Consider the following 26,682-nt stretch of genomic DNA (forward strand, 5'->3'; position numbering starts at 1 on the left):
CCAAACACGAGCACATCTCTAACGCCAGACACTCCTGTCAATGGCTATCTATACCCCAGAGAATTTAATATGAAACACTCTCTCTCACACACATGCTTATCCAACCAAGCACCTAGATACCTTTCGGACAACTTCACGCACCACGCCCCATCTCGCCCAACTAGATCAGTCCAAACACATTGCCTAAATATCCCCAGATTTAAGCTCCAAAAAGCAGGCGGCACAAGCTTCCCTGTGCTGGCCGCTAAACTCTGGAACTCACTACCAGCTTATCTCAGATCCGAACCATCCCTTCACCGATTCAGACACAGTGCCAAAACTTGGCTACTGGCCAAAGAAACCTAAAACACCAATTTATTATCACACAAATGTACATACTGCCTGTATAATCTGCACAACTACAAACCTTGTAAATACGTTATAATGTGTATACTATCAGTAACTGCTCTATGATGTCTATATTACCTGTTATGCTTACCTACTGACCATGTCTGTAATATTTTGGCTACGCTGTAACCATGCCAAGCGCTGGGATGCCCCAGGGCAAGCGGCGCTATATAAATAATAAACTAAACAAGATTTTCACACAATCTGTGGAATTGCGTCTCTTTAGCTGCTGAGCATATTCCAGAGGGGGAAGAAAGGGATGGGTTCCTTGCTCTCGTGCAGGATGGCAAGGATGCCATGTGTGAATCCCTTCAGTCTGGGTTGGACACGGCCGACAATGTGAGCCGGTTCATGGCTGCGAGTACCATTATACACAGGTTTGCGTGGTTGCTGAAGTAGGGTTTTGCTCCGGATGTACAGGCCCGTCTTCTGAATATGCCATTTGATGGCTCTCATTTGTTTGGCAGCAAGGCTGACGAGAGCCTTGCGAGGTTACAGAGACTTCCAAAGCTGCTGCTAAATCTTTGAGCGCAGCAGTGCATCAACCTCCGTCTTTTCGTCCTAGGGGACAACAGTGGAGGGGGGGTTCCTTTCGTTACTACTCCTCTTTTGGTAGGAGAGTAGCCGCCAATCAAAGGGGTCAACGAAAAAGTAACCATGGTGGTCGTGGAAATAGAGGTATCAAAGCCGCTTAAGCAGCTGCCTCGTTGCCTTCAGGCCCTGCAACAGCTGCTCCAAAACACCTATGAGGCCATGTTCCATTGTTCGCTGGTTGGGGGCAGACTGTCTCAGCATCTCGAAGAATGCCAAGCTATTATTTCGGATGCGTGGTTTCTGGATACAATAGCCCACGGCTACTGCCTTCCCTTCCTAAAGCGGCCTCACGACAATCCACCGGGCAGTCTCTCTTTGAAGCTTCTGGATGCGCTCCTTGTGCAGGAAATCTTGACCCTGCTGGAGAAAGGCGCTATAGAACTAGTGTCTGTAGTAGAGAGGAACAAGGGATGGTATTCCCCATATTTTTTGATTCCAAAGAAAGGTGGGTGACTGAGACCCATCTTGGACTTGCGTTGGTTGAACAAGTTCCTCAGGAAGGATGGTCACTCTTTCTCAGGTCCTTCCGGCCCTTCGACTTCAAGATTGGTTGGTGTGTCTGGACCTACAGGATGCTTACTTTCATGTACCGATTCATCCAAAGCACAAAAAGTACCTGAGGTTTGCGGCTGACAGCTCACAATTTTTTCGGGTCCTGCCATTCGGATTGACCTCCGCCCGAGGGTCTTCACCAAGCTAATGGTGGTGGTGACAGCGTTTCTCAGGCGAGGGGGGATTCACGTCTACCCCTACTTGGACGACTGGCTGATCGGAGCACGTTCTCCCGAGCAAGGTCTGGATCATCTGAGCCTCACCTGCCGCTACCCCCACAAGCTGGGCTTCTCCTTCAATCTCAAGAAGTCGCATCTGACACCTTCTCAACAGCTCTAGTACATCAGGGCTGTGTTGGACACGTCCTTTAGAAAGTGCTTGCCTCCCAAAGTGAGGCCTCATCACATTGTGCAGATGGTGGACAAATTTCAACATGCCCAGAGTCTTCCGGCTTTTGTATTCTTAAGGTTGCTGCTCGGCCTCATGGCATTCTGCATTTTTCTGGTGCCAGAGGCCAGACTGAGGATGAGATCCCTGTAATGGGTTCTTAAGATGCAGTGATCCCAATTCTCAGGCAAGATGTCGGATCCCGTTCAGGTTCCACTCTCGGTCTCGCAGGATCTTCCGTGGTGGGCCACCGAAGGGAATCTAATGAAGGGGGAGCCATTTCGGCAACCTTGGCCAGAGGTGACGGTGGTGATGGATGCCTCACTCACAGGATGGGGGGCTCATGCCAACGATCTGACTACCAGCAGTCATTGGTCTCTGTCGAGTCCAAACTCCACATCAACCTGTTGGAGTAGAGAGCCATCAGGCTTTCCCTGAAGGCTTTTCTGCAGTCTATGCGGGGGAAGAGTGTCCTGATCATGATGGACAACACAGTGGCCATGCATTACTTCAACAAAAAAGGGGGTAGGGTCACTCCCGTTGTGCAGAGAGGCAATGCAGCTCTGTTTCTGGGCAATCCAGCAAGGTATTTCACTCTCGGCAGTTCATCTGGCCAGACAGGAGAATGCGGCGGTGGACGCTCTGAGCAGGCAGAGCACGATCTCTCACAAGTGGGATTTGGCTCAGGAAGTCCTTCTGGAGATATTCGCCCTTTGGGGAACCCCATAAGTGGATCTGTTCGCGACCAGTGCCAACTGGAAATGCGAGAGATTCTGCTCAAGGGAATTTACTCAGAGAGGAGCCTTAGGGGACGCGTTCGTCATGGATTGGTCAGTTCCACTTCTGTACGCGTTTCCTCCGGTCCCCATCATTCCTCAGGTGCTAAGGAGGTTGCAGAGGTTCGGATCTCACATGATCCTCATTGCTCCGGATTGGGCCAGGAGAGCGTGCTCCCAGGACCTTCTAGAAATGTCCATCTGCCCTCCACGCGTCTTCCCTACCGAGAGGATCTTCTCTCGCGAAGGGGGGTCGGGTTCTCCATTCAGAGGTCAAGACTCTCAACCTTCACGCTTGGTATCTAAAAGGTTGAGATATAAGAATTGGGACTTTCCGGATGACGTGATGGAGGTGTTGCTTTCCGCCAGGCGGCCGGCAACCAAATCCCTGTACCGTTGCCGTTGGCTTAAGTTTTGCAACTGGTGCAGAGGACATGATGTCGATCCTTTTCAGTGTTCCATTCCCATGGTTCTGTCTTTCTTGCTTTCTTTGGCCCACAGGGGTCTTCAAGTAGATGCAATGAAAGGTACCTGGTACGCTGTCTATCTTCAAGCGCTCATCTGAAGAATGTTCTTATTTTAAGATTCTTTTGATTTCCCAATTTCTAAAAGGGCTCACTAATGTGTTCCCACCGTCCCCGTTTCAGGTGCCGGTATGGGATCTGAATTTGGTCTTGAAATTCCTAATGGGTGCTCCATTTGAGCCTTTGCACGTTTGTCCTTTGAGTGTTATGATCCTGGGGGCGCCGGCCCCTCGTGGGACATCTGCACTTACCCGTTACAACGTCCGGAAACATCCTGCCATTTCTCGATAAAATACGGCACTTCGCAGCCCCTTTCCATAGGCGTTGGAGGTGGCAGTAACGTGGGTAGTAACGCAGCAGAACTAAGTTTCCCATCATCCTTGGGTTGCCGTTCTGATCCCTCCAATGGGAAACATGAAGCCTCTCTTTGATTGGTATTTCAGGCTCTGAAGGATGTGGATGGTTGTTTCCTATTAAAGTTACTACAGAGGTTTCTGTTCCTGAAGTTCTGTCTTCAATCACTCCCAGAACCTCGTCCCCTTGTTACCCTTGCCTGCTCTCCCGAATTCCTTTGGCTCCTCCTTCCTTTCAAATCCCGTCTTTTCATACCCACGCTCGTCCAAGGACTGATTCCTGTGTACCGGACTCCCTGCCTGCTTACGGATTGCCCTTCGTGATTCTGATTTTTGCCCTTGGTTTCTTTCTCCTGTGCAGCAGAACTTTTGGCTCGCTTACGGACTTTTCTTTTTGGTTATGATTTTGTCTTGGATATCTACCGCCGGTGTACCGGACCCCAACTTCCACTATACGGATTGGCCTTATCTTTCTTCCTCTGCAGCGGCTTAAAGAAACACTGCAAGTATACATTGTTTACCTGGGCATACCTTACTGTTGTTTATCTCGTGCCTACAAGTCTTTTATCCCGTGTCTACAAGCTTGCTAACTCGTGCCTACAAGCAGGTGTGATTCTGACCCATTTGAAAACGTAACATTCTGCATGTGCACACTGGGACGCTCTGCTGGGAAGTGCACCTCCCCAGCTCTAGTGCGTTCCGTGTGCCGTCGGGGTTTAGAAGCAGCCATACTAACAATTCCTGATTGTTGTTTTGTACCAGTTGTTTTGGGGCTCCCTTTTCTTCTGTACCTATTTTTTCCTTCTTACGCGGTAAGAATCGTGGCCCATTATTAAATACCTATTCTTTCCTCTTGACCTGGTTCTGCCTAATGGAGTTTAACGCTTAGTCCATTGTCCACTCTTTCTCCAGGATCAGGTTGCCTAGAAGAAGACTTAGCTGCTAGTTAGTCCAGGTATTACTAAATTGCAATCTAACTGTGCTTTAGCTTTTTTCATTACCTATTATTAAAACACTGTTGTTTCCTTTACAGCTGGTGTTCATAGCGGTGTGTGTTCCCACTTTTTAGAGTGATCAGCCTCACTTGACGGTCTGTTCTTAAGTCTTGGGGCATATCGCTAAAAAGAGTTACTTTCCCTCAACAGAGAGGAGGCCTTGGTTTAGGTCTAACTAAGGGCTCTACTATCAAGTCCGGCCAGGTCGCTGCAGCATCACCAGGAATCTCACCTGGTGAGTGACATTGAGACGGTTGTGTTTCAAGACCGTTTTCTTGGTTGCGGTTACATCTGCTCGCAGAGGGAGTGAATTGCAGGCACTTTCATCTAAGCCACCCTTTACTGTGTTCCATAAGGATACGGTTGTACTGAGGGTACGTCCATCCTTTCTACCTAAGGTAGTGTCTGAGTTTCATTTACTCCAGAAAGTGGTACTTCCTGCTTTCCATCCTCCTCCTCATCCTGGTAAGGAAGAGGAGCGACTCGATAGGTTGGACCCTAGGAGAGCTCTGAGCTTTTATATTTCTAGGATGTCCAGGGTCAGAGTGGACGATCAACTCTTTGGGGAGTACGCTGGTCACCGATTGGGCCATGCTGTTACCAAACAGACCTTGTCCAGGTGGATTATCCTCACCATTACTGAATGTTGCAGATTGGCGGGCAAGGACCCTCCTGAGGGGTTGCGAGCTCACTCCACTAGGGGCGTGGCTACTTCCACGCCCTGCAGCGGGGAGTTCCTATTATGAATATTTGTGACGCAGCAACATGGGCTTCTATCAACACCTTTGTCAAACACTATTCCCTGGATATGCTCCATGGTCAAGATATGGCCTTTGGTAGAGCGGTTCTTTATTCTGCCATCTGATTGGGTATTTAAAATTCTTCTCCCTCCTCCATTTTCTGGTACTGCTTTGGGAGTCTGTCAAAGATGTGTAATACGTTGGAGGACACAGTCCATTCGAAGAACAAGTTACTTACCAACTGGTAACGTTCTTTCGACTGGATGTTCCTCCAACGTATTCCACATCGCCCTCCCGGCTTGCCCCTCTGGAGAATTTCCTATGCTATTGCAGCTTGCGTTCCCTCAAGGCTATGTGCAGTCAAGCAGGCATGGTGTGCGAGCATGTCACATGTTTTGGAGGAAAAAACATAAACTGAGGCTACGGGCGCTGTGCGTCCTATTTATAACATCTGGTGACATTGCCCTCAACGGAGGCCTTCGAGGGACATCGACTCTATGCAATCGACGCAGGGCGCCCTCTGCCGAAAAATTTCCGAAGTAACATAGCTTTGGAACTTACATGTCAAAGATGTGTAGTACGTTGGAGGAACATCCAGTTGAAAGAACGTTACCAGTTGGTAAGTAACTTGTTCTACATGGGGATAACGAAATGTATCCTAAGATACCAGTACACATAGAAATCCGGGGTAAGACATGTGAAATACCATCAGCCATAATTCCAGGGCTCCCAGAGGACATAATCCTGGGGCGAGACCTCCCCATCTTCTCTACTCTCCTAAAGGAATCTCCATCCCCCTTCAGAGATTTTCTGCCCCAGAGGGTCCTGGCAGGAAAGTCATAACTCCCAAAACTCTCCAGTATGGGATTGGGAAAACTCAAAACCCATGAAACCCAAGAAAGCCTTTGAAACCCAATTCATAGGTTACTGTAGAGAATCAGATAAAAATCACTTCACCCCTACCTATTAAAACCGATCAGTGGATGCCTCTCTCACCCCTGTTCTTCAGCCAGTCTTAACGACAGGAAATCTAATAAAAAAATAGGTATATCTCCCACACATAGGGGAAGGATATTTGAGAAGCCTGACAGCGTCTCCCCGGCTAGTGCCCAGGGATCTATCATCCAGGTAGCCAGGACACATCCATTGCTATTGGATCCAGTTCCTGGGGCTGGACCAGTGAGGGAGGATCACCGGGAAGAGGGGTCCTTGGGGAGTGAGACAACGACTGGCGAGATGCTGTATTCCCCTTCTTTTGACACCTTTTCCTTATACTACCACGTAGGATATTCCAAAAAACTGCCCCCCCCCTTTTTCCACACGAACACTTTCGCACAGCATGAAAATCAACGAACTAACACCAGAGCTGTTTACCTGACGTGTCCCAATACCAGGGTCAGGCAATTGAACAGAATCGCACACACCTGATGTCCCTTTCCCTTCCCCACAAGGATAAAAGGTGGCGCGCTGGACAAACAAGGCAGAACGCACAACATAAAAGCTCAACACGGCAGTTCAAGAGGAGGCAAAAGATGGCCGGACCGAGAGGGTGACAAGGATAGAGTCGACCTTGCCCTTTCCAACCAAGACCTGTGGAACCTTTGCAGAGGGAATAATAAATCAGGTGTCACTGGTACACAAGACCCTCCTCTGCTGATTGCCAAGCTGGGGAGAGACGCTTGTCTCTGTCACCTTGACTCCGAGGCGATAGAAAGCCAAGCAATTCATCGAGTAGAGTGTCGATAAGAAACCGAAATGTGTTGAACAAAAAGTGGCCAAAGGCTAAATTGAACTTTGGAAAACAAAAGATACTATTAACAGAGGAGGGGGAAAACCAGCAACAAAGGAGTCTGGCACCATGTGAGCGCTCACGCAGGAAACTCTGGGCGATTACACAACAGTAAAGACTACCATAACCCAAAGACCTTGCGAAAAGGCGCAGAAAGGTCAAAGTGGTCATACAGGGATCTTGTAAAATCCTCTGTACCGTTGAAAGTCTTTGAACAGCAGATGATTGTGAAAGCTAAAGGGAAGTAAATCCTGCATGGTGAAGATTAGTACATGAACAGTGTGTTACGAAAGTTGGCGAAAGTGAACCAGGCAGAGGGAAGCTGACAACCAGGGGCAAAGGCCGAAAACCTGTGTAAAAAGACATTAAGATTTGTGAAAGCGAGAAGTAATGCAAGACAAGGGCAAGGGAAGTGTCCCTCTTGTCATCTGGGGTCCGAGCCCAGCCGAGGGAGATCCAGGGGTAGAAAGTTATCACCCAGAGTTCACTGAGAAAGGAACTGTCTTGTTAATTTGTTGAATACGACTTCTGAGGGTTCTGTGCCCAGAAGAGAGGGACCCACGGGTGAATCCATCACCCAAAGTGTTCGTAGAACAGAACTTTGGGCCTCATTAGGCGTTTGTGTCTGCCTACCATGGCCGCTGTGCCCGACAGGTCTGATCCAGCCAGGCGCAGCGGCCACAGTAGGTAGACTCTTCATGGGAGCACCAGCACTGTAGCTAATGTGTCCCCACTCCCATAGAGTCCTAACAATTTGCCAGCGCCTGATTTCCCGGGCCACCGGACTCGTAATAAGCCGGTGGCACTGGGAAGTCAGGCACCAGTAAAGTATTACGGGTCTGGCGGCAAGCCGCTGGTAGCACCGGCAGAGTTACTGTCCCAGACGTCTTCAGGTACTGCCGAGCGGCACAATTGTCCTCCTCCTTCGTATGACAAGAGACCAATGACCCATCCCGATGGAAACAAATCGATGAATCATATGCCCAAGCCCCCCTTTCTGCCCTACCCCACCTTCGGTGTATGCGTCATGCCCCCGGCACTGGACCACTGGCTTCTACCAAAAACTCCATCTGCTATTGGAAGAGGGTGGTTAATTGGTGGGGAGTCTGCGCTAGCCTGGCTCCTTTCACCCCAGTCTTGCGTAACCCAGAATTCACACTGGGATGCAGATCGACAGGGTTTTTGGATATGGGCGGAAGTGAGGCTTATCTCAACTGAAAGACTTTTTTAACAATGGGGTCCCCCTATCCATTGAGGAATGCAAAGCCAAGTTTCAAATCCCAGAAGAAGAAAGGTTCTTCTTCTGGGATTTGAAAGCGCAGGGAGAGAGCTTAATGCACTAGAACAGACCCTATCTGCTGCCGCGCCCAAGGGCAAGATTTCAACCCTCTACAAGCTCCTGGACAGATCAGACCCCGCAAAGAAGGTGGCTACATATCCAGGTGGGAAAGGGACCTAGGGAGATAGCTTGGGGCGGAGGAATGGAGCCGGATTTGGGCCTGTACACTTGAAAGCTCCAGGTGTGTCACAAACAGGGATGGGGCAGCGAAGGTTTGCTACAGGTGGTACATTACACCAGAAACTTTACATAAAAGCAACCCATTGCTGTCACCACTGTGGTGGGTGGGGGGCGCAGAACCACATGCTCGCTGTTCCACCTCCTGTGGTCCTGCCAGAAATCGACCCAATTCTGGAAGGAAATACTGGTGCAGAGCAAACACATAACTGGACTGGCGATTCCCTGGGATCCAGCAGTAGTACTGCTGGGTGACACGGGTGGTGGGATGTTTGCCCTGACAGGCGTTATGGCTGAGCTAATCACACACCTCCTTGTGGCAGCAAAGATTACTATTGTTGTACGCCTCTGGAAAAGCCCAGAGGGCCCCGTGAACGACATGTGGTGGGTGAAATGATGGGATACAGCGGTAGCGGAGAAAAAAGAAGTACGTCTGTGGAGTACGGAAAAGTTCCACAGCACCTGGTCCCCATTCTTAGAATATGCAGAGCAGTTCCTAGAGACGGTGCATAAGCTGCCGGCCCTCAGGTGGTGCACAAAGTACTGAATCCTTGGGGGAGGAGGTGTGACCCACGATGCTGATGCCTTGGGTTATGTCAAAATGGATAGTGCCTAAGACTCCTCTCTATGCTTGTTGATGCATGAACTATTGGTTAAACCTGGATTTGCACAAATTAAATGGTATTCTAATGCACTCTCCGGGCAATGTGATTGAACTCTACGCAATTTATTGATTCCACTATGTCTATTGTTCCTTTTTCTTTGTTCCTTTACTGTTCAAATAATTAGAACATATTGAAGAAGAAAAAACAGTAAAACCAAATCATATTCACATCTCACAAAGGAAAACAAATATGTATTTACATTTCTGCAAACAAGGGACATTTCTTATTCACATCTCAAGAAAACAGAAATAAGAATAAAGATGATACAAGTGTAAGCTAGATAGTGCCATGTACCCTACCACGTCATGACGAGACTTATAACCAGACCCAAGCACACATGATGTTTCTTTATGGTGGACCAATAACCAATTGGGAAGAAGGTATTGCATCATTTAGACATTCATGCTTCAAAGATGTCAAGAAACTAGATACTGCCTCTACTGTGGACGTAGTTCTTCCCGACAGGCAGCATTTCCAGACCCATTCTTCGTCACCCAATATAAACAAACCCAAGAACTTTTTTAAAGAATTGCACCTTTAAACTTGTACCGCTGGGCAAAATACCATTAGATATTTTAAGGTTTTGCTTTGATCTTTATCATGACAGAATGTACACACTGCTTGTTCGGGTTGCAGCAAGCCATATCTAACCAATATCTCCTTGGTCAGCACGAGATTCCAGCAGAAACAAAGGAAAAGCCTTCTACTGCTCTTATCAGGGTAAATTGCAAGGTAGGTTGCCAACATGCTCAACTTTTTATGGTCATCAAACAGGTGAACCAATGAAACATACTTGTGCATACCCTCTATTGTGAGAATCCAGTCAAGATCATATAAGGAGAGCCTAACGTTGACTGGGTTCTCAATCAAGTCGCTCAATGAGCAACCAGTTCTAATAAGAAGGTTGCAACAAAACCCATTGGGCCTCATTCTGCATATGACGGTAACCCTGTCGTTGCTGCCGGCGGGTTGCCGCCGGACTCGGAATGATGTACTGGCACCTGACTTCCCGGTAAAACCAGGAAGTCGGGTGCCAGCAAATTTTAAGTCCCCATTCCCATAGAGTCCTAAACAACGGTGCCGGTGCTCCCAAGACAGTCTGCCTACTGTGCCCGGCAAACCTGTCAGGCACAGTGGCTCCGGCAGGCAGATTTATAGTTCGTCGGTCAGGAAACAACGGTGCCGGTAGGCTTACCATCACCATTGTTTCCAGACCGGCAAACATGTAATGAGGCCCATTGAGTTCTTGTATTAGCCACTGCCTTTCTCCAGCAGCATAACTTTAAGGCCTACAAACAGCAAGCCTTCTGCTGGGAACATGATCTTCCTAAATAATGAGACATTTCCAATATGCTCTAGTGTTCATGGAAACCAAACTCAGCTCAAATCTTATGGCCAATAAAGGGACCAAGCCGGGGATCTGAAGGGCTCTTCTCCAGATCAACGCCTCAAGAGTAGGCAGATATTCTAGGGTCGATAGTGGTTATACTTCCATCATATATAACATTTTAGGGATGATTTTTCCCCCATAGTAGTGGATCCAAGGTGGGATAGAAAATTAACAAATTTAGCATCAACTCTACATAGTTGGTTAGCAAGGGCTATCGTGATTTCAGCCACTTCTGTAGCAGAGATTTACTTGGTTTAGATGTAATCAAAAAGCTGAAGTAACAAAGACTATCCACCCTCTCCACCGGCTCAGTCCCATTCCGCCAACGGAAGGTTGTAGCCTTTTTCCATCACGAGCACTGCATGACTTTTCCTTCTGGTGGATTAGTCTTGAGGGAATGAATATCCACGAAGTTAGAAAACCCATCAATTAGACATTGTAGTCCGATGGGAGTGCGGTCAAAGATCAAAAAGTAATCGGAATAAGCCAGCCATAGCGGCCTCATGTTATGCAATTTTGGGGAAACCAATGCTACCAGCTCAAAATAAACACCTTTGTCTGCCATATAAAGATTGAACAGACAGGGCACTAGTATGCAGACTTATTAGGAATCATTTTACAAGATCCTATTTGACACAACCACAAATGTAACCTCCAATATCAGAGGGCCAAAGGGGTCTGGAGAGCCCTATCAAGACAAGTTGCAACGTATACATGAAAGGAAACTTGGAGGGCTCAGTCAGCTAAACTGGGAGACACCCTTTGGAGAAAATCAGAACAAGAAAGCAAGCGACCCAACCAGTGGCGACGGATTAAGGGAATCATCCCTCCAGTTAAAGAACTTGAGACATTTGGTGTCTTTAAAGAATTGAACTTTTCCTAAAGATGGGCACCCTTAGTGTAGTTGATAGCAATAGGGATATATAGGTGTTTTTTCTTTTAAGTTAAATAAACACCCTTGAAGTGATGTCCTTGAGTCTGACCCCCTTCTCGTTCGCCGCAGTACTAACAGGCCAACTATAACGGTTTTCATGTATGTCATTGGTTTTGGCACTTTGGTGGTATAAGCCACCTAATCGCTAAAACATTGGTATTGTAAATGTAAAAAAAGGAGAAAGAGGAGTTTGGGAGCAGTGTATGCATTGGCATGGGAACTTGCTTTGCAGCACGTGGTGATGAAATGGCCGAAGCACCCTCTCGCTCACATCTGCCAGCCTGCTGCTGTTGCCGGGAGCTGTGCACACTCCAAAGTAGGAGCAAAGTGACTGCACTTAACTTTATGGGTGTTACATTTTGATATTTGTATGCAACAATGCTTTTTGTCAGTTGAACCTCAGTTGGACTATGTTTAAATTCTGCTGTGGAGTGATCTCGTTTCGAGCCGACCGAAGCTGCAGCCATGTGCAGCCTGGCGCTGCTGTCGGCATTCCCGGCGCACATGACATGCTTCTACCTGGGGGAGCATGGACGCTGCAGGGGTAGCCCACTGCATATTTTTATCCCACCTGAGGGAGAAAGTGAGCGTGGCCGTACACTGCAACACCTTGTATAGCGGCTGCATGGGGGAATCTAGCACAGTGTGAGAGGGACCACTGCCCGATGCTGCTCCCGTGGGGACAGAGAGTGGGATCACAGCCCCCCCTGCTACATCTGCCGTATTGTGAAAAAAAATTCAGCTGACTGGAGGAGAGAGGAGCGGGGTGAGGGGGACCGTCGGTCAGCGCTGCTCGCATGAGCATATGAAAATCATTAACTAGGCTGCAGCAAGGTGGGTAATGTATCTGGGGATCAAATGAGCTCATGCTCTACACAGGGGAGCTGTGCATGGCGGATTACTGTTTAGGTTTCCCTCCTTGCTCCACTCGGGTGTCGTTGAGTGGTTGGCGATCTGGCAGATGATATCGGAAGCTGGCAGCTCCACAGTGGCTTACCACTGCAGACACATACCGAGGCACCGTTCAATCACAGCCGTCGCACGTGAAATACCTTTTTTCATGATAGAACTGATGCAGGTGTTAGTATAACATCTTCTGCTTAGAAAGTATGCAGTTTAACACAATGAGGGAGTTGTGTTTTGATTCACACTCCAGCGTGGGACATTAACACGTTGCAACTTTACTGTAAAAAAATAGAACATAAATGCTATAAATAGCCTTTGAAGAGATGTAAACTTGTGTCTAGCTGCAGCCCTACTATCTTCAGCACGACATCCAATAGCCCAGCTCATGCTAGAAGTATATGCTTCTCTCCTACCCTGCCTCCACTTTATGACAGTTGCAGGGAGGGCTACAAAATAGCGCTGAGAGCAAGCGCTCTAAAAGTTCACTGTAGCGCATGCGACTCTCGGTTCATTTTACCGCAGGTTATTAGAAAATTAGCCTTACATAAGATAAATAAAATACAATCAACCTGCATGAAAGCACGTTTACGGGGTGGGAGGATTAAATGTGTTGCCAGATGAAACCCCGGGGCGGAAGTTAGAGTGTTGAGAAGCTCTGTTCTGCAGGCAGGTTCCCCACACAGGGCACAGTAAATCTGAATTGTAATTTGATTGGCAGCGTGAACTATATTGCAATGACACAACATCTTTATAAAATGCTTCCGGACTTATACTAATACATTTTATTAACGCATTTAATTATACTCGTTAATTGACCTTCAAAGGATGGAGTAAACCGGGCATGCTGGGCACAGAAACTGTGCCATGAATCTACATCCATAAATAGTTTACATTTTAATACGCACAACTTCCAATCCCACAGCTAATAATAGCACACCAGAACCACATGATTATATGCTATCTTCCTTTGAATGAACGGTAGGTTTCAGTACGCTCGGCTCTATGTACAATTTCATCTGACTCACCGTCTAATAAATCACTTAAAGGTGGCTTCCTCCATTGCTCTATTCCCAGTCTCATACTATTGCATACCTGCACCCCTTGTCACATCCACCTTTCAAACTTTGCACTCTCCTCTGTGCATCTTGGTGCCTATAAAGCATAATTCAAATACCCTCAGTAAACGACAAAACTATTGGCATTGCCAATGCTTGTTTTAATCATAGTATTTGTTGGTTTATTCTGTCTTACAATGCAATTGTATGGATGTTGCCTATAATGAAGAACAATGGCCTATTGTTCATTTAGATCAAATAAGGGAGAGATATTTAAAATACATTCGCTTTTTCTGAACAGGGACACACTTTAGTGTATCTCTTCCTAGCCAAGCCAAGCCCAACCTGGTGGAGCTTGATTTTTATGTATTGTATTATTAATGTGTAATGTATTTCTTTAGTAGAGACAAACATCTTAAATGTCCATTATACTGAACACAAAAATTATGTTTCTGTTTGTTTTCCTTCAAACACATAATTCTTATCTTCCTGCATTTTACAGGTTGAGCCTTGATGCTATAGGCAAAAGTGCATCTAAGCTAGGAAGTCAAATATCTTGGTTACCCACAAAACTTTTGCAGCAGGTTCTGAAGACGATCACGTTTTGGACTGCATATGAACACAGGAAGGAGAAAAGGAAGCTTGCAGAAGGAAGAGGCGATGACATAAATTGAATAATAGCAAGAAGATGCTCCTGTCGACAGCATATTTTATAAAGTACGTTCAGCAAAACCTAGATTTACATGCAAATATTTGTAACTAAACCGTTTTTTCATAATGTCGACTTTACAAAGACCTAGTATGAGAATAAAGGGACTTTAGTTTTACAGTGCACATATTATCTGAACACAATAAAGCCTACCTTTGGAGATAGAACTATGGTATGTCTGATATGAATGTTCCCATTGATTTGTCTATTACAGAAGTTATGTTGCAGTAGCACTTAGTTGACTGTCAGTTGAGAATGTTTTACTTGTATAAGTATATTTGTTTTCCAATCGTTACTAGTGAATATAAAATAACAGTAGTAACAAAACAGATTTCATCTATGAACAAATAATGTTTGTGAATATTCATTCCTTACTCCCCAAATTCCTTAAATGGTGATCTTTGCCCACACCCATCCACTCTTATATTGGCAGGAAGATTGCCCTGTATTAAAAATAATAGGATTCAAAAAGATATACATTGTGTACAGGAGATTTTGTTTTAAAGTAACCTAATTACTCGTGTTGAAAATCACATTTTGAACAGAACTTTCTTGTTACCTTTTCATTGCAGTACCATGAAGACAAATGACTTCTAGAACATGCTGTGGTCCGTTTAAATTAAAACATTGTTTCATTTGAGTTGTCTTTGTATGTTTTGTTGGTGCTCCACCATAATCCTGTCAAATTGTTTAAAATAAATGTATATACATATGTTAAACATACAAAGCTCATATTGTCTGTATGTAATAAAACATGTTTTATGTATAAAATCTGTTTGTTTTAATGGATACTCTAAATCATAGTTTTACAAACTGCAAGAACACAGTTACTTTGCTAATATTGTTGCAAGAAGTTGGTGTAAATACAATTAATATCCTATTTATATATAGGATATTAGGATGTCTAATTAGGATGTCTGCATGTTGCGTTATTTAGGGTGACCGGGTCAATGGACAAGACAATAACTGAAGTTCTACAGACAAAGCAAGAAGGCTGCAGTAAGGTGCATCTGAAATGTCAGAAATAACTAAGGTGTCCAAGCTAACCTAAAATTAAAATTCAGCTGAAAGTGGAAACAAACTCAAAGTTCAGGGTGGCTTGTCCTCGATCTGGGCTTGTCACAGGAATCCCTTACTGTAATGAGGCGTTAGATAAAGAGTTCACAATAAGTCTCTGGGATCTGACAAACTATTGGGTCTCTCTTAAATGTACAACTTCAGTTTCACGCTTTCCTACACCCTTCTTCACTGTTGTCAAGTCTCCCTGTTACCCAGTACCTGTTTTGTGTTTCCTTCTGAGTCCTTGAAAACCATAAACCAATGCAGGAATTGAGGGAACCACACCCCTTTCTGCCTCCTCTGTCTCCTGAACCTTTCATTTCCTCTATCTGTACACCCTGCCACAATCCTCAACAACCTGACTCTTGAAAAGGAGAGCCTCTGTGAGGTACTCTGACTCCTGTGGCATGAGGAGGAGGGCCTTTGGTGGGGAGTGAGGCTAGTCTCAAAGACCTGGTTGTGAGTCGCGCAAGGTTAGCAGGATGTGAAGGCGGCCAACTACTCTGTCCTGTCACATGACGTTTCAACCTGTTTGCTCCACATCTCAAAAGGTTGCAGAGGACTGCCCTCCTGCTTGAATTCCACTCCTCGTTCCAACTCGTGTTCCAATTCCTCTCCTGGTTTCCCTAGTCGGGCTGTGGTTCTCTGCTGCTCTACTTCCTTATCGTCCTGTACAAACTTCTCTTCCCTCGCCTTCAGTTCTTTATCCCTTCATAGCCACCTGGGTTCTTAGTTATCTCCCTCCACTTTCTACAACTCACTTCACACTTCCTTCACCTCTTTGGATATCCTTTCCCTGACTTCAATCGTCTTCACTTGCCTCGCAAACACCCTTCTTGTCACCATTGTTCTTAAAATGACTCCTAAATCCCATCCACTTTCCTTCATACCTATGGATGTCCATCCCAAGAGGACAAGACTGGAGCCTTGTTTGAGAGTTTGAGGTTGCAGGTTGCCCAACCCCTACTGACCCCATTCACTGTCATCACCCATCATTCTCTTTGACTGCTCAACAGGACTGGATGCTTTAAACACTGTGCATCTTTTTTTTTACACTGTTTCACCGGTGACAAGTTCCTGACAAGGCATGATATCCCGCTGCCGTTGCCTATTGAAGTGCCAGGTTGGCATCTAACGAAAGGATCCACAGCTTACCCCACAACCTCATCTACAGCATTAGGTTTGTGGGTCCCTCCTCATAAGCAACCATTAATAGAGATATGGATATGGAACAACATTGCGGCACTCTCTGGAAAAAAGGTGTACCAGAGCTACAGCTCCCAGAGTTTCAGGTTAACGACTCTGTGCTCTTATCTTATTAAGTTGTCCTCTCTACAAACTCATAGATTTATCATTTATATACGTTTTAACATTTTACCTACGCGTGAGCACACAGAAAGATGGATTGATCGCCAATGTAAAGACAGAACTTGTTGTCTTTGTAACTCAACTTTGGAAACGGCTTGTCGTGGCTTAACAGCTTGGGCAAAATTGAGAAACCAATAAGTGAAAAATGATTTGCACCTGTCAGTTAATGTAAGGTTTATAGAATCTAACCAAATCGGGAGTAGTATTTATAGCGCTGAATCTCTGGTCATCACTACCACCGCCTTTCACGTTTGGAAGGAGGCCTTATCCCTCCTTCACCACTTTAAAAACTTATGAGCACATGTGTTGGGGAGCTCCACTTGGTTCCTCTTTTTATTATTGCACGCCTCACTTTAGTCCACTACTTTTACTCGTATGTATGCTTGGATTTGGTATACCTTTGATAAAGATTCAATTAATGTGAATTATCTTATATTTATTATATGTTGTTTTAATGTTTTATTTCACATTATGTTCATGCTCCGAAGCATTGCTAAATCAATTATTTATTATATTTCATTCTTGATGGACATTCTTTTTAATATTGTATTAAATAATTCTATGTAATTGATGATGTTCATTAAATTGGTGCTTAAGGTTTGTTTTTAACCAAATGCACAATGAAAACATTTAACAAATAAGCAACCTTTAAGGATCCCTGTGGCCATGTCTACTTGGAGCCCGACTGCTTCAGCAGTCAGCCTGTCTTAAGGTCGCCAGGACAGTACCTTATTTTGATAAATATCAGGCACTCATGAAGGCCCAGACCAGGATGAGCTACTTTAAGGGCCACATTAGGGAATTCATGCTGCTAACACCGCCACCTGCTCCTGTACCCCCTCCAGTCCCAGCAGCGCTGGTCCCTAGGCCTCCCCCTTCGAGCAGCAAGAAAAAGACCAGAATCCTCGTGTGGCCCAGTCAGGAAGTGGGCCCTGCTCCGAGTGTTTTCACCGTGCACATGGCATCGGGCAATATCGTAGCGGCTACTTGCTTGGAAGAACTACAATTCCCAGCAGGCCCTGCAGCAACGCAAGGTCCGTCACACCGGTCAGATGTCTCCTGCTGATGCGCCAGCCGGAACGGATGCAGTGAAGATAACCACAGCCATCAGATACTACCTTTGCTCCGAAGCAAGTAAGTGATGCATCGTTTGTATTCGGCTGCCATATTCCGTGGAGTGCTCATTTATGATTGTCCTATAGATTTAGTGCCAGGATCTTGTAGTCCATGTGGACGTATATATCCCCTGACGCAGAGAGAGGATAGTCATCTGCGTAATTACTTAAGAATCCCTGCAAAGGGGCTTTATCAGACATTCTAAATCTCCAGCAGCGCCCCTCTTATTTTCCTTCCCTAAAAAAGGAGGGAAACTGAGAACCTGTATTGATTATAGAGGTATGAACGCTATAACCATTAAAAATAGATACCTACTGCCCCGCATACCGGTGCTGTTGGATGAAGTACAGGGCGTAGTGACATACACCAAAACTAGACTTACGCTGGGCCTATCATTTGGTCCATGTCCGGCCCGGGGGTTGAATAGAAAACAGCCTTTTGTACTAGGTAGGCCTTGTTCGAGTACGTTTTCATGCCTTACGACCTGTGTAATGCCCTGGCTACATTTCATCATTTTATTAATGACGTGTTCTGGGATGTATTTGATGCATTTGTCATCATATACTTTAATGTTTGTCGCTGGACTTGCAATATTTACCGTTGCCTGGCTTGCCGGTAACACTGGGGGATTACAACCCCAGCGTTCCGGGAAGTCAGGCGCCGGTAATTGTAAATCCCCATTCCCATTTAAGACTCAATGGGAATAGGGACCACGGAAGCACTGGCACCATTAATAACGGTGCCGGTGCTTACGTGAAACTCTGCACCCACCCGCAGAGTCATACTGTGCCGGTCCGGTAACAACGGTGCCTTTAGGCTTACCGACACTGTTGTTACCGGACCGGCACAGTCAGAATGAGGCCCACAGGCTTGTTCACTAAAATAGGTTCTTTTATAGCCTATAGGGGATGACCCAATGCAGCCGAGTTTGCATGCCTGTATTTTCATATTTTTCGTCTGCATGTTTTACTGTCTGTTGTAGCTGATCGAGGCACACAGTTTTTGTTCAAATTCTGGAAAGCATTAGCAGATTTGTTGGGCTTTGACTTCCGCTATTCATCTGCATAACACGTGCAGACCAATGGTCAAACCGAGCATCTGTACCAAACCTTGGATCAATACCCACAAAGTTTTTGTCTTCAGAATCAGGATGATTGGTTGTTACTAATTGGGGCTGCAGAGTTTGCTAACAATAATGCTCTCCATTCCTCAACTAGAGTATCTTTTTTTTTGCTTCCTATAGATGTCACTCTTGAATGCTACCAGAGACACTACCCGAAGACAGTACCGTGCCGGAGGCGACAGACACCGCTCGATGCATGCATGATGTTCTTTCCAAGATCCAAGGGAACCTCATCGCCTCACAGGAATCTCAAAAGCGTTGGGCTGATTTACATAGATCTGCAGCCCCCAATTATCGAGTGGGACATAGTGTGTGGTTGGCAACACAACATTTAAAGTTGCACAGGGCCCGTAAATTGTTATCCAAATATGTGGGCCCCATTCTGTAATGCCGGTAATAAACTGTGTTGTGTTAATCCTTACCCAAATTGTGGAAAGTTCATAGTCTTCCACATATCTCTGTGGAAACCCTGTCCCCTTAGCACACGTTTATCTCAAAAAGGTCCAAGCTATTTTAGATGCTCAGCTCTGTCGTGGATGGATATATTTCCAAATCGATTGGAAAGGATATGGGCCTGAGGGCTGATTTTAGGAACCAGCGTCACAGGTTCATGTGCCTCTGCTCGTGGATCGTTTCTATCGTCATCTTCAGATATTGTCATGCCCCGCATTCCTGCTTACAGACGTCCGGGGGCGTCTATTTCCATGTGGAAGCTGCCCTGGCGACTGCTTTCAGTTCGTGGAATACGCCGCACTACATTATCCAGCATTCCTTCTTCCCGCGGTCACGTGAAGAGCACGCAACGTGTCTTGCGTCCTGGAAATGGTACCAGTATTTAGTACGGCCTATCCCTGAAACGGGTGCTCCTAAACTAAGTAATTAGTTCGAGTGCCCGATTTATTGACATCCTGATTTCTGTTTTTCCTTGACCCGGCTTATGCTTTAAGGATTACTCTTGAACGTTTTTTTTCCCCTACGATTTCTGGAGCCATTTCCCTCGGCTGTTTCCCCTTGGTAAACAAACTCACGGCTTTTCCAAACGGACTGTTTCCCTCTTGCCCTTGTTTGTTGTGACGCCTTGGAATTTGTTAACCGCAAGTTCAAAGCAATACAGAACATTAGGACATTCTGAACTAAACCTCTATTCAAGTTTCTTTTCTCTATACTGGCTGCTAACTCCACTGACTTTCTGAACCCTTCAACCTCACGTGTGTCACAAGCCCACAAAACACTCCTTTTCTGGATCTATTCATCAACGCTACTCTCCTCACAAGAAACATTGCTCTACACATCGAAGTGACCGATTGGACGCTCTCCTGATTTGGTGGTCACTACTTGGATTGGATATTTTCACTTTGTGGACGCTTTGCTGAATTCCTTGGGGATTATATTTGGACTATCTAGTTGTGCCCTCGTGCCATTCGGGTTAGGTGGATTATTGCACAGACTTCCTTCAACTGAGACTTTCTTCCTTCTTCACCTTGTCATCACTTTGCTGAACTCACATAGGTTACGGGACTTCCTTTTGGCTAAGCAGGTAAGAGAGGGTAATTGCGGGTGGGTGATTGCTGCACTTTGGTAACTCTGGCTTCTCTCTTGAACCATCGTTTTTGCTTTGTTCCCTTAGCTCTGTTGTCGCTGCACCTGCCTTTTCACTCAAGCCCCTGGCCTGTTAGTTATAGTTTATTTCTACAGGCTGCGCTCTTGGGGGGAAAGTCTGGTTAACATCGCGTTCAAGATATCCCAGAGCAGAGGGGCTCCCAAGGTGGATGCTGATTCTGTATCCTTTATAAGTCTGTATCCTTTTTCAAATTGTGTTAAAGTGTGACAGATTTAGAAGCCTATTTTTGCCTGTCGGTCATGGAAACCGGAGCCGATCCAATGGCAGCCGTGATGCAAGCCTTTACGGCCTTGCGCACCGACATGGCATCCGCACATGTGACTCCATCAACGCATGGATGTGCTACAGAGTTTTGTGCAGCCGTTACCTCCCGATGAGGAGTTTGGCGATGTTGCTGCTGCAGCAGCCCCTCCTGTACCCCAGGCGCCACCACCTGCTTCGGCACCCATTGTGCTTCCTGGACCCATTCCCTTGGCCGCTCCGGAACGCTTTTTTGGAGATCCGAAAACCTATCGGACCTTAGTAAATCAATGCCGTCTGCATTTACTTTGTCGACCATTGGCATTTCCGGACGCTACTACTAAAGCAGCGTTTCTTCTTTCCCATTTGGGAGGAACAGCAGCGGCTTGGGCAAACCCATTACTCGAAGCCAATGACCCAGCCCTGTATGGCTTTGATGCCCTTATTCAGTCTATGAATAGCGTGTTTGACATGCGTTACAAGGCGCAAACTTCAGATCTTGAATTCCTTGCTATCAGCCAGGGCAAAACAGATCTTTTGTCCTATCTTGCCCGCTTTAATCAGTTAGCAGCGGAAACCACCTGGCCCGAACAGAAGAAGGCAGCCGTCTTCTATAAGGGACTTTCAGATGAACTAAAGGACGCTCTGTCAGTGGTACCTGCTCTACTGTCTGGTTTTCCGGAACTATTGGACTTGGTCCTGCAGGTTGACGCTCGACTGCGGCAAAGACGTGGCGAACGGCGTATCCCTGACCTTCGCTTCTCAGCCAATTCAGAAACGGCCTCTCCTGCCCTTGCAGGAGAAGCCGAACCAATGCAAATAGGGGCAATCAGAGGTCCACTAACCAAAGCCGAACGAGAAAGGCGTATGGTTAACAACCTATGCTTCTATTGTGGCCACTCTGGCCATTACATTCGTGTATGCCCTAGGAGACCTGTCAAGACAGCGGGAAACGCCAAGACTCGTTCTTAAGCCGAGCCCTAAGGATGAGTCATCAAATGGACGGCTCGGACCAATGTCCTCCCTTCTCACACATCTACCTTGCCATGTATTTTGCGATTCCTGGTGTTGAGCCCTTCACCAATCCAGTTATGATTGATTCAGGGGCTAGCGGAAACTATATGGATATACAATTGGCTAAACACCATAGTTTAATGGTAGTTCTAAGGGTAGACCTGAGGAGGTACATGCCGTAGACGGTTCTCGTCTGGTATCCGGATGGGTAACAGAACAGACGGTCCCGCTTTGCATGTCTACCACAGAAGGTCACACTGAACAAATAGTGTTCGACCTTATTTCGGCTCCCCAGTTTGGGATGATTCTTGGTCTATCCTGGCTCCGGACTCAAAACCCTGTAATTGACTGGATCAAACAAACGGTACATTTCTCTTCTGTGTTTTGTACCCAACATTGTTTTCAAAACCCGGATGTGACGTCTTTGTCTCCTTGTTTAGCCTTGGTGGCTAATGTCTCCTCCATTAGTGCCACGCTGAGTGATCCAACATCCGAACTACCAGCAGTGTACAAGGACTTCTCTGACGTATTCGACAAAGGGCTATCAGAGAAACTCCCTCCACATCGTTGCTATGACTGCCCCATTGATTTGGTACCTGGGGCAGTGATACCTCATGGTCGTGTTTACTCCCTGACCGTTAATGAAGAGAAACATCTAAAAGAGTATGTGGATAAGGCATTGCGTTTGGGACACATTTGACCTTCCCGGTCCCCTGCAGCCTCTCCCATATTTTTCGTACCAAAAAAGGAGCGGGATCTACGTCCTTGTGTAGATTATAGAGCCTTGAACAAAATAACGGTTAAGAACCAATACCCATTGCCCCTCATAACGGAACTACTCGATAAAATGACATCCTCTACCATTTTCACTAAATTAGATCTCAGAGGGGCATACAATTTGGTGAGGATGCGAAGCGGGGACGAATGGAAAACCGCTTTCAAAATGAAGTTTGGGCTTTACGAATACTGCGTTATGCCCTTTGAGCTCTGTAACGCTCCAGCCACATTCCAGCACTTCGTTAATGACATCTTTGGAGACATGCTGGACTGTTATGTAGTGATCTACCTAGATGATATTCTGATATTCTCGGATTCACTCACTCAACACATCCAACATGTTCGCTCCGTACTGCAGCGTTTGCGTGAACACTCTCTCTATGCTCAGTTAGAAAAATGTGTGTTCCACGCATCCTCAGTTGAGTTCTTGGTGTTTCAAATATCCGCAAAAGGGGTGCTCATGTGCACTTCTAAGGTTAAAGCAGTAATGGACTGGCCGGTTCCGGACTCTGTAAAGGCGCTTCAATCTTTTCTGGGTTTTTTGAATTTCTATAGGCGCTTTATTGCCTCATTTTCTGAAATAGTGGCACCCCTTACCCGTCTCACCAGTCCCAGGGTTCCGTTCTTGTGGGACTACAAAGCCCAGGCGGCCTTTGAGGCATTAAAAGAGGCCTTTACTTCTGCTCCCGTTCTGCAACACCCAAACCCTTCTCTCCCTTTTATAGTGGAAGAAGATGCCTCCGCTATAGCGGTGGGGGCCATCCTGTCACAGATCTGCCCCGCTACACAGCAGTTACATCCGGTGGCTTATTTCTCCCGAAAACTATCTTCGGCTGAACGCAATTACACCATCATGGAGAGGGAACTCTTAGCAATTCGAGCGGCTTTTAAGGAGTGAAGACACCATGTTCTGGGTGCTCAACATCCAGTAACAGTGTACACCGACCACCGGAACCTCCAGGCTCTCTCACATGCAAAATGTACCAATGCACGACAAATACGTTGGCATTTATTTTTCACGCTATTTGACTTCACAGTCACATACCGCCCTGGCCCTCTACATGGGAAAGCGGATGACTTGTCCCGTGTTGTTGCCGATTTTGACAACCAAAGATCGGTATCACCTATACTGCCCTCAAGTTCTGTTGTTTGTGTCTGTTCGGTTTCCACCTCACTCCTTGATCGAGTGCGGCAGTGGGCCAAAGACCATGGGCCTCATTACGACCCAGGCGGTAAGTTACCGCCTGGGTCGTACCTTTACCACCATGGCGTAAACTACGTTTACACCATGGTGGTTGGCGGACTTACCGCCCCATTCCGAGGTTGGCGGGGCGGTAAGTCCCCAATCCCCATTTACCCTTCCCCATTCCCATTTTTGCCCCATAGGGCATAATGGGAGTGGGGAAGGCGTTAATTACGCCACCGTAAATTACGGTGGCGTAATTAACAACAAGGTCCCTTAGCGCCATGGATTTTAACACCTGCTAAAAGCAGGTGTTAAATCCTCCATGGCGCTAAGGGACCTCTGAATCAGGCGGTAACGGTCGGCGCTGTTTACGCTGCCGTAAACCCCTTACCGCCTGGGTCGTAATGAGGCCCCATGTCTCTTTTCTCGACACATTGGGTGCCCAGATTGTTACAGGTCTTCCTTATGTTCATGGACTTTTGTACTTACTTGATAACCAAACCAGACGGAAGGCCTTGGAATGGGCACATGATACCCCGTTAGTTGCCCACCCGGGTCAACTTAAAACCTATGACCTACTACATCGATGGTGCTGGTGGCCTGGTATGAAGAAGGATACCGAATCATACGTATCTAAGTGTGCGATATGTATACAATGTCAGAGACAACCGGGGAAACCCTTCGGTCTTTTGATGAACATGCCCCTGCCACCACATCTGTGGCATACGGTTACTCTCGATTTTGTGGTAGAACTCGGTCAGGGGCATGTCAACTGTGCTCGTGGTGGTGGACGTTTTCACAAAAATGGCACGATTCATACCATGTTCGGGTATACCTACTGCTCCATTACTGGCCAGTTTGTTCTTTGATGATGTGGTGCGTTTCTTCGGTCTACCTACAATCATGATTTCCGATCGGGGCACCCAATTTACCTCACGGTTTTGGAGAGCCCTTACCCATTCCCTTGGCATAGACGCACGATTTTCGTCATCCTACCACCCCCAAACGGACGGACAAACCGAACGTACCAATGGCACCATGGAACAGTACCTTCGTTGTCTATGCTTGCAACATCAAACCAACTGGTTGTCCCTTTTGGGAACCGCGGAGTTTGCATATAATAACTCCCGACACACTTCAATAGGTTGTTTCCCGTTTTACACCTTGTATGGCTTACACCCTAGAATCCTTCCACCCGTCCTACCTTCATTGGACCAAATTCCTGCTGCAAAAACCACGAGGGACACTCTGGTTGCTATACGCGATTCAGTTGTTTCTCATCTACAGGCAGCACAGTCCCGCGCAAAGACGCAAGCAGATAAACATCGTTCACCAGCCCCCTCCTATGCACCGGGTGATCGTGCCTGGCTTGCGACCAAGTACCTCACTATTTGGGGTAAACAGAAGCTATTGCCTCGCTTTGTAGGCCCCTACAAGGTTCTTCATTGTCTCAATCCTGTTGCTGTCCGTTTGGACATCCTGTCCCATTGGCGGATTCACCCTGTTTTTCACGTTTCCTTGCTCCATCCTTTTGTGCCTGGCACCCGGCTTTCTGTTGCTCCTGCTCCAATCACTGTACAGGGAGAAGACGAATATGAAGTGCATGCTATACTAGACACCCGTCTAAGTCACGGAGTGCGTTCCTACCTGATTGATTGGAAAGGTTATGGTCCCGAGGATAGGACCTGGGAACCGGCCTCCAATTTGCATGCACCCCGACTCCTGTGCGCCTTTTGGTTGGAAAGATTGCGTGCCTGCAGGGGTGGTCGCCCTTTGCGGGGGGGGGGGGGGGGTACTGTCATGCCCCGCATTCCTGCTTAAAGACGTCCGGGGGCGTCTATTTCCATGTGGAAGCTGCCCTGGCGACTGCTTTCAGTTCGTGCAATACGCCGCACTACATTATCCAGCATTCCTTCTTCCCGCGGTCACGTGAAGCGCACACAACGTGTCTTGCATCCTGGAAATGGTACCAGTATTTAGTACGGCCTATCCCTGCAACGGGTGCTCCTAAACTAAGTAATTAGTTCGAGTGCCTGATTTATTGACATCCTGATTCCTGTGTTTACTTGACCCGGCTTATGCTTTAAGGATTACTCTTGAACGTTTTTTTTCCCCTACGATTTCTGGCGCCATTTCCCTCGGCTGTTTCCCCTTGGTAAACAAACTCACGGCTTTTCCAAACGGACTGTTTCCCTCTTGCCCTTGTTTGTTGTGACGCCTTGGAATTTGTTAACCTCAAGTTCAACGCAATACAGAACATTAGGAAATTCTGAACTAAACCTCTATTCAAGTTTCTTTTCTCTCTACTGGCTGCTAACTCCACTGGCTTTCTGAACCCTTCAACCTCACGTGTGTCACAAGCCCACAAAACACTCCTTTTCTGGATCTATTCATCAACGCTGCTCTCCTCACAAGAAACATTGCTCTACACATCGAAGTGACCGATTGGACACTCTCCTGATTTGGTGGTCACTACTTGGATTGGATATTTTCACTTTGGGGACGCTTTGCTGAATTCCTTGGGGATTATATTTGGACTATCTAGTTGCGCCCTTGTGCCGTTCGGGTTAGGTGGATTATTGCACAGACTTCCTTCAACTGAGACTTTCTTCCTTCTTCACCTTGTCATCACTTTGCTGAACTCACATAGGTTACGGGACTTCCTTTTGGCTAAGCAGGTAAGAGAGGGTAATTGCGGGTGGGTGATTGCTGCACTTTGGTAACTCTGGCTGCTCTCTTGAACCATCATTTTTGCTTTGTTCCCTGCCAGCATGTGTTGCAGCAGATGTCAATGGTACACGAGACCCTCCTCCACTGATAACCAAGCCAGCGAGAGACGCTTGTCTCCGTGGTACCAACCTCGACTCCAAACAGAAGGAAAGCCAAGTGGTTCATCACAGCCGGTG

At 46.6% G+C, this 26,682-nt stretch overlaps 1 protein-coding gene across 3 annotated transcripts in view; it reads left to right on the plus strand.

Annotated features, from left to right (window-relative positions):
* Window positions 1-14,912, plus strand: part of KLHDC1 (kelch domain containing 1) — a 2,530,617-nt gene extending 2,515,705 nt beyond the window's left edge. Inside the window, exons 13-14 of one of the 3 annotated variants that reach the window (XM_069637401.1) lie at window positions 14,066-14,280; window positions 14,845-14,912. In XM_069637401.1, coding sequence (XP_069493502.1) covers window positions 14,066-14,237 — 172 coding nt within the window. In that variant the 3' untranslated portion in view covers window positions 14,238-14,280; window positions 14,845-14,912. Of the gene's footprint in view, window positions 1-14,065 lie in introns of all 3 variants that reach the window. The other 2 variants (XM_069637400.1, XM_069637402.1) reach the window with 2 other exon arrangements.
* The last annotated feature ends 11,770 nt before the right edge of the window (window positions 14,913-26,682 follow it).

Source organism: Ambystoma mexicanum, chromosome 14 (genome assembly GCF_040938575.1).
Source record: "Ambystoma mexicanum isolate Mex_15411 chromosome 14, UKY_AmexF1_1, whole genome shotgun sequence".
NCBI classification, from domain to species: Eukaryota; Metazoa; Chordata; class Amphibia; order Caudata; family Ambystomatidae; genus Ambystoma; species Ambystoma mexicanum.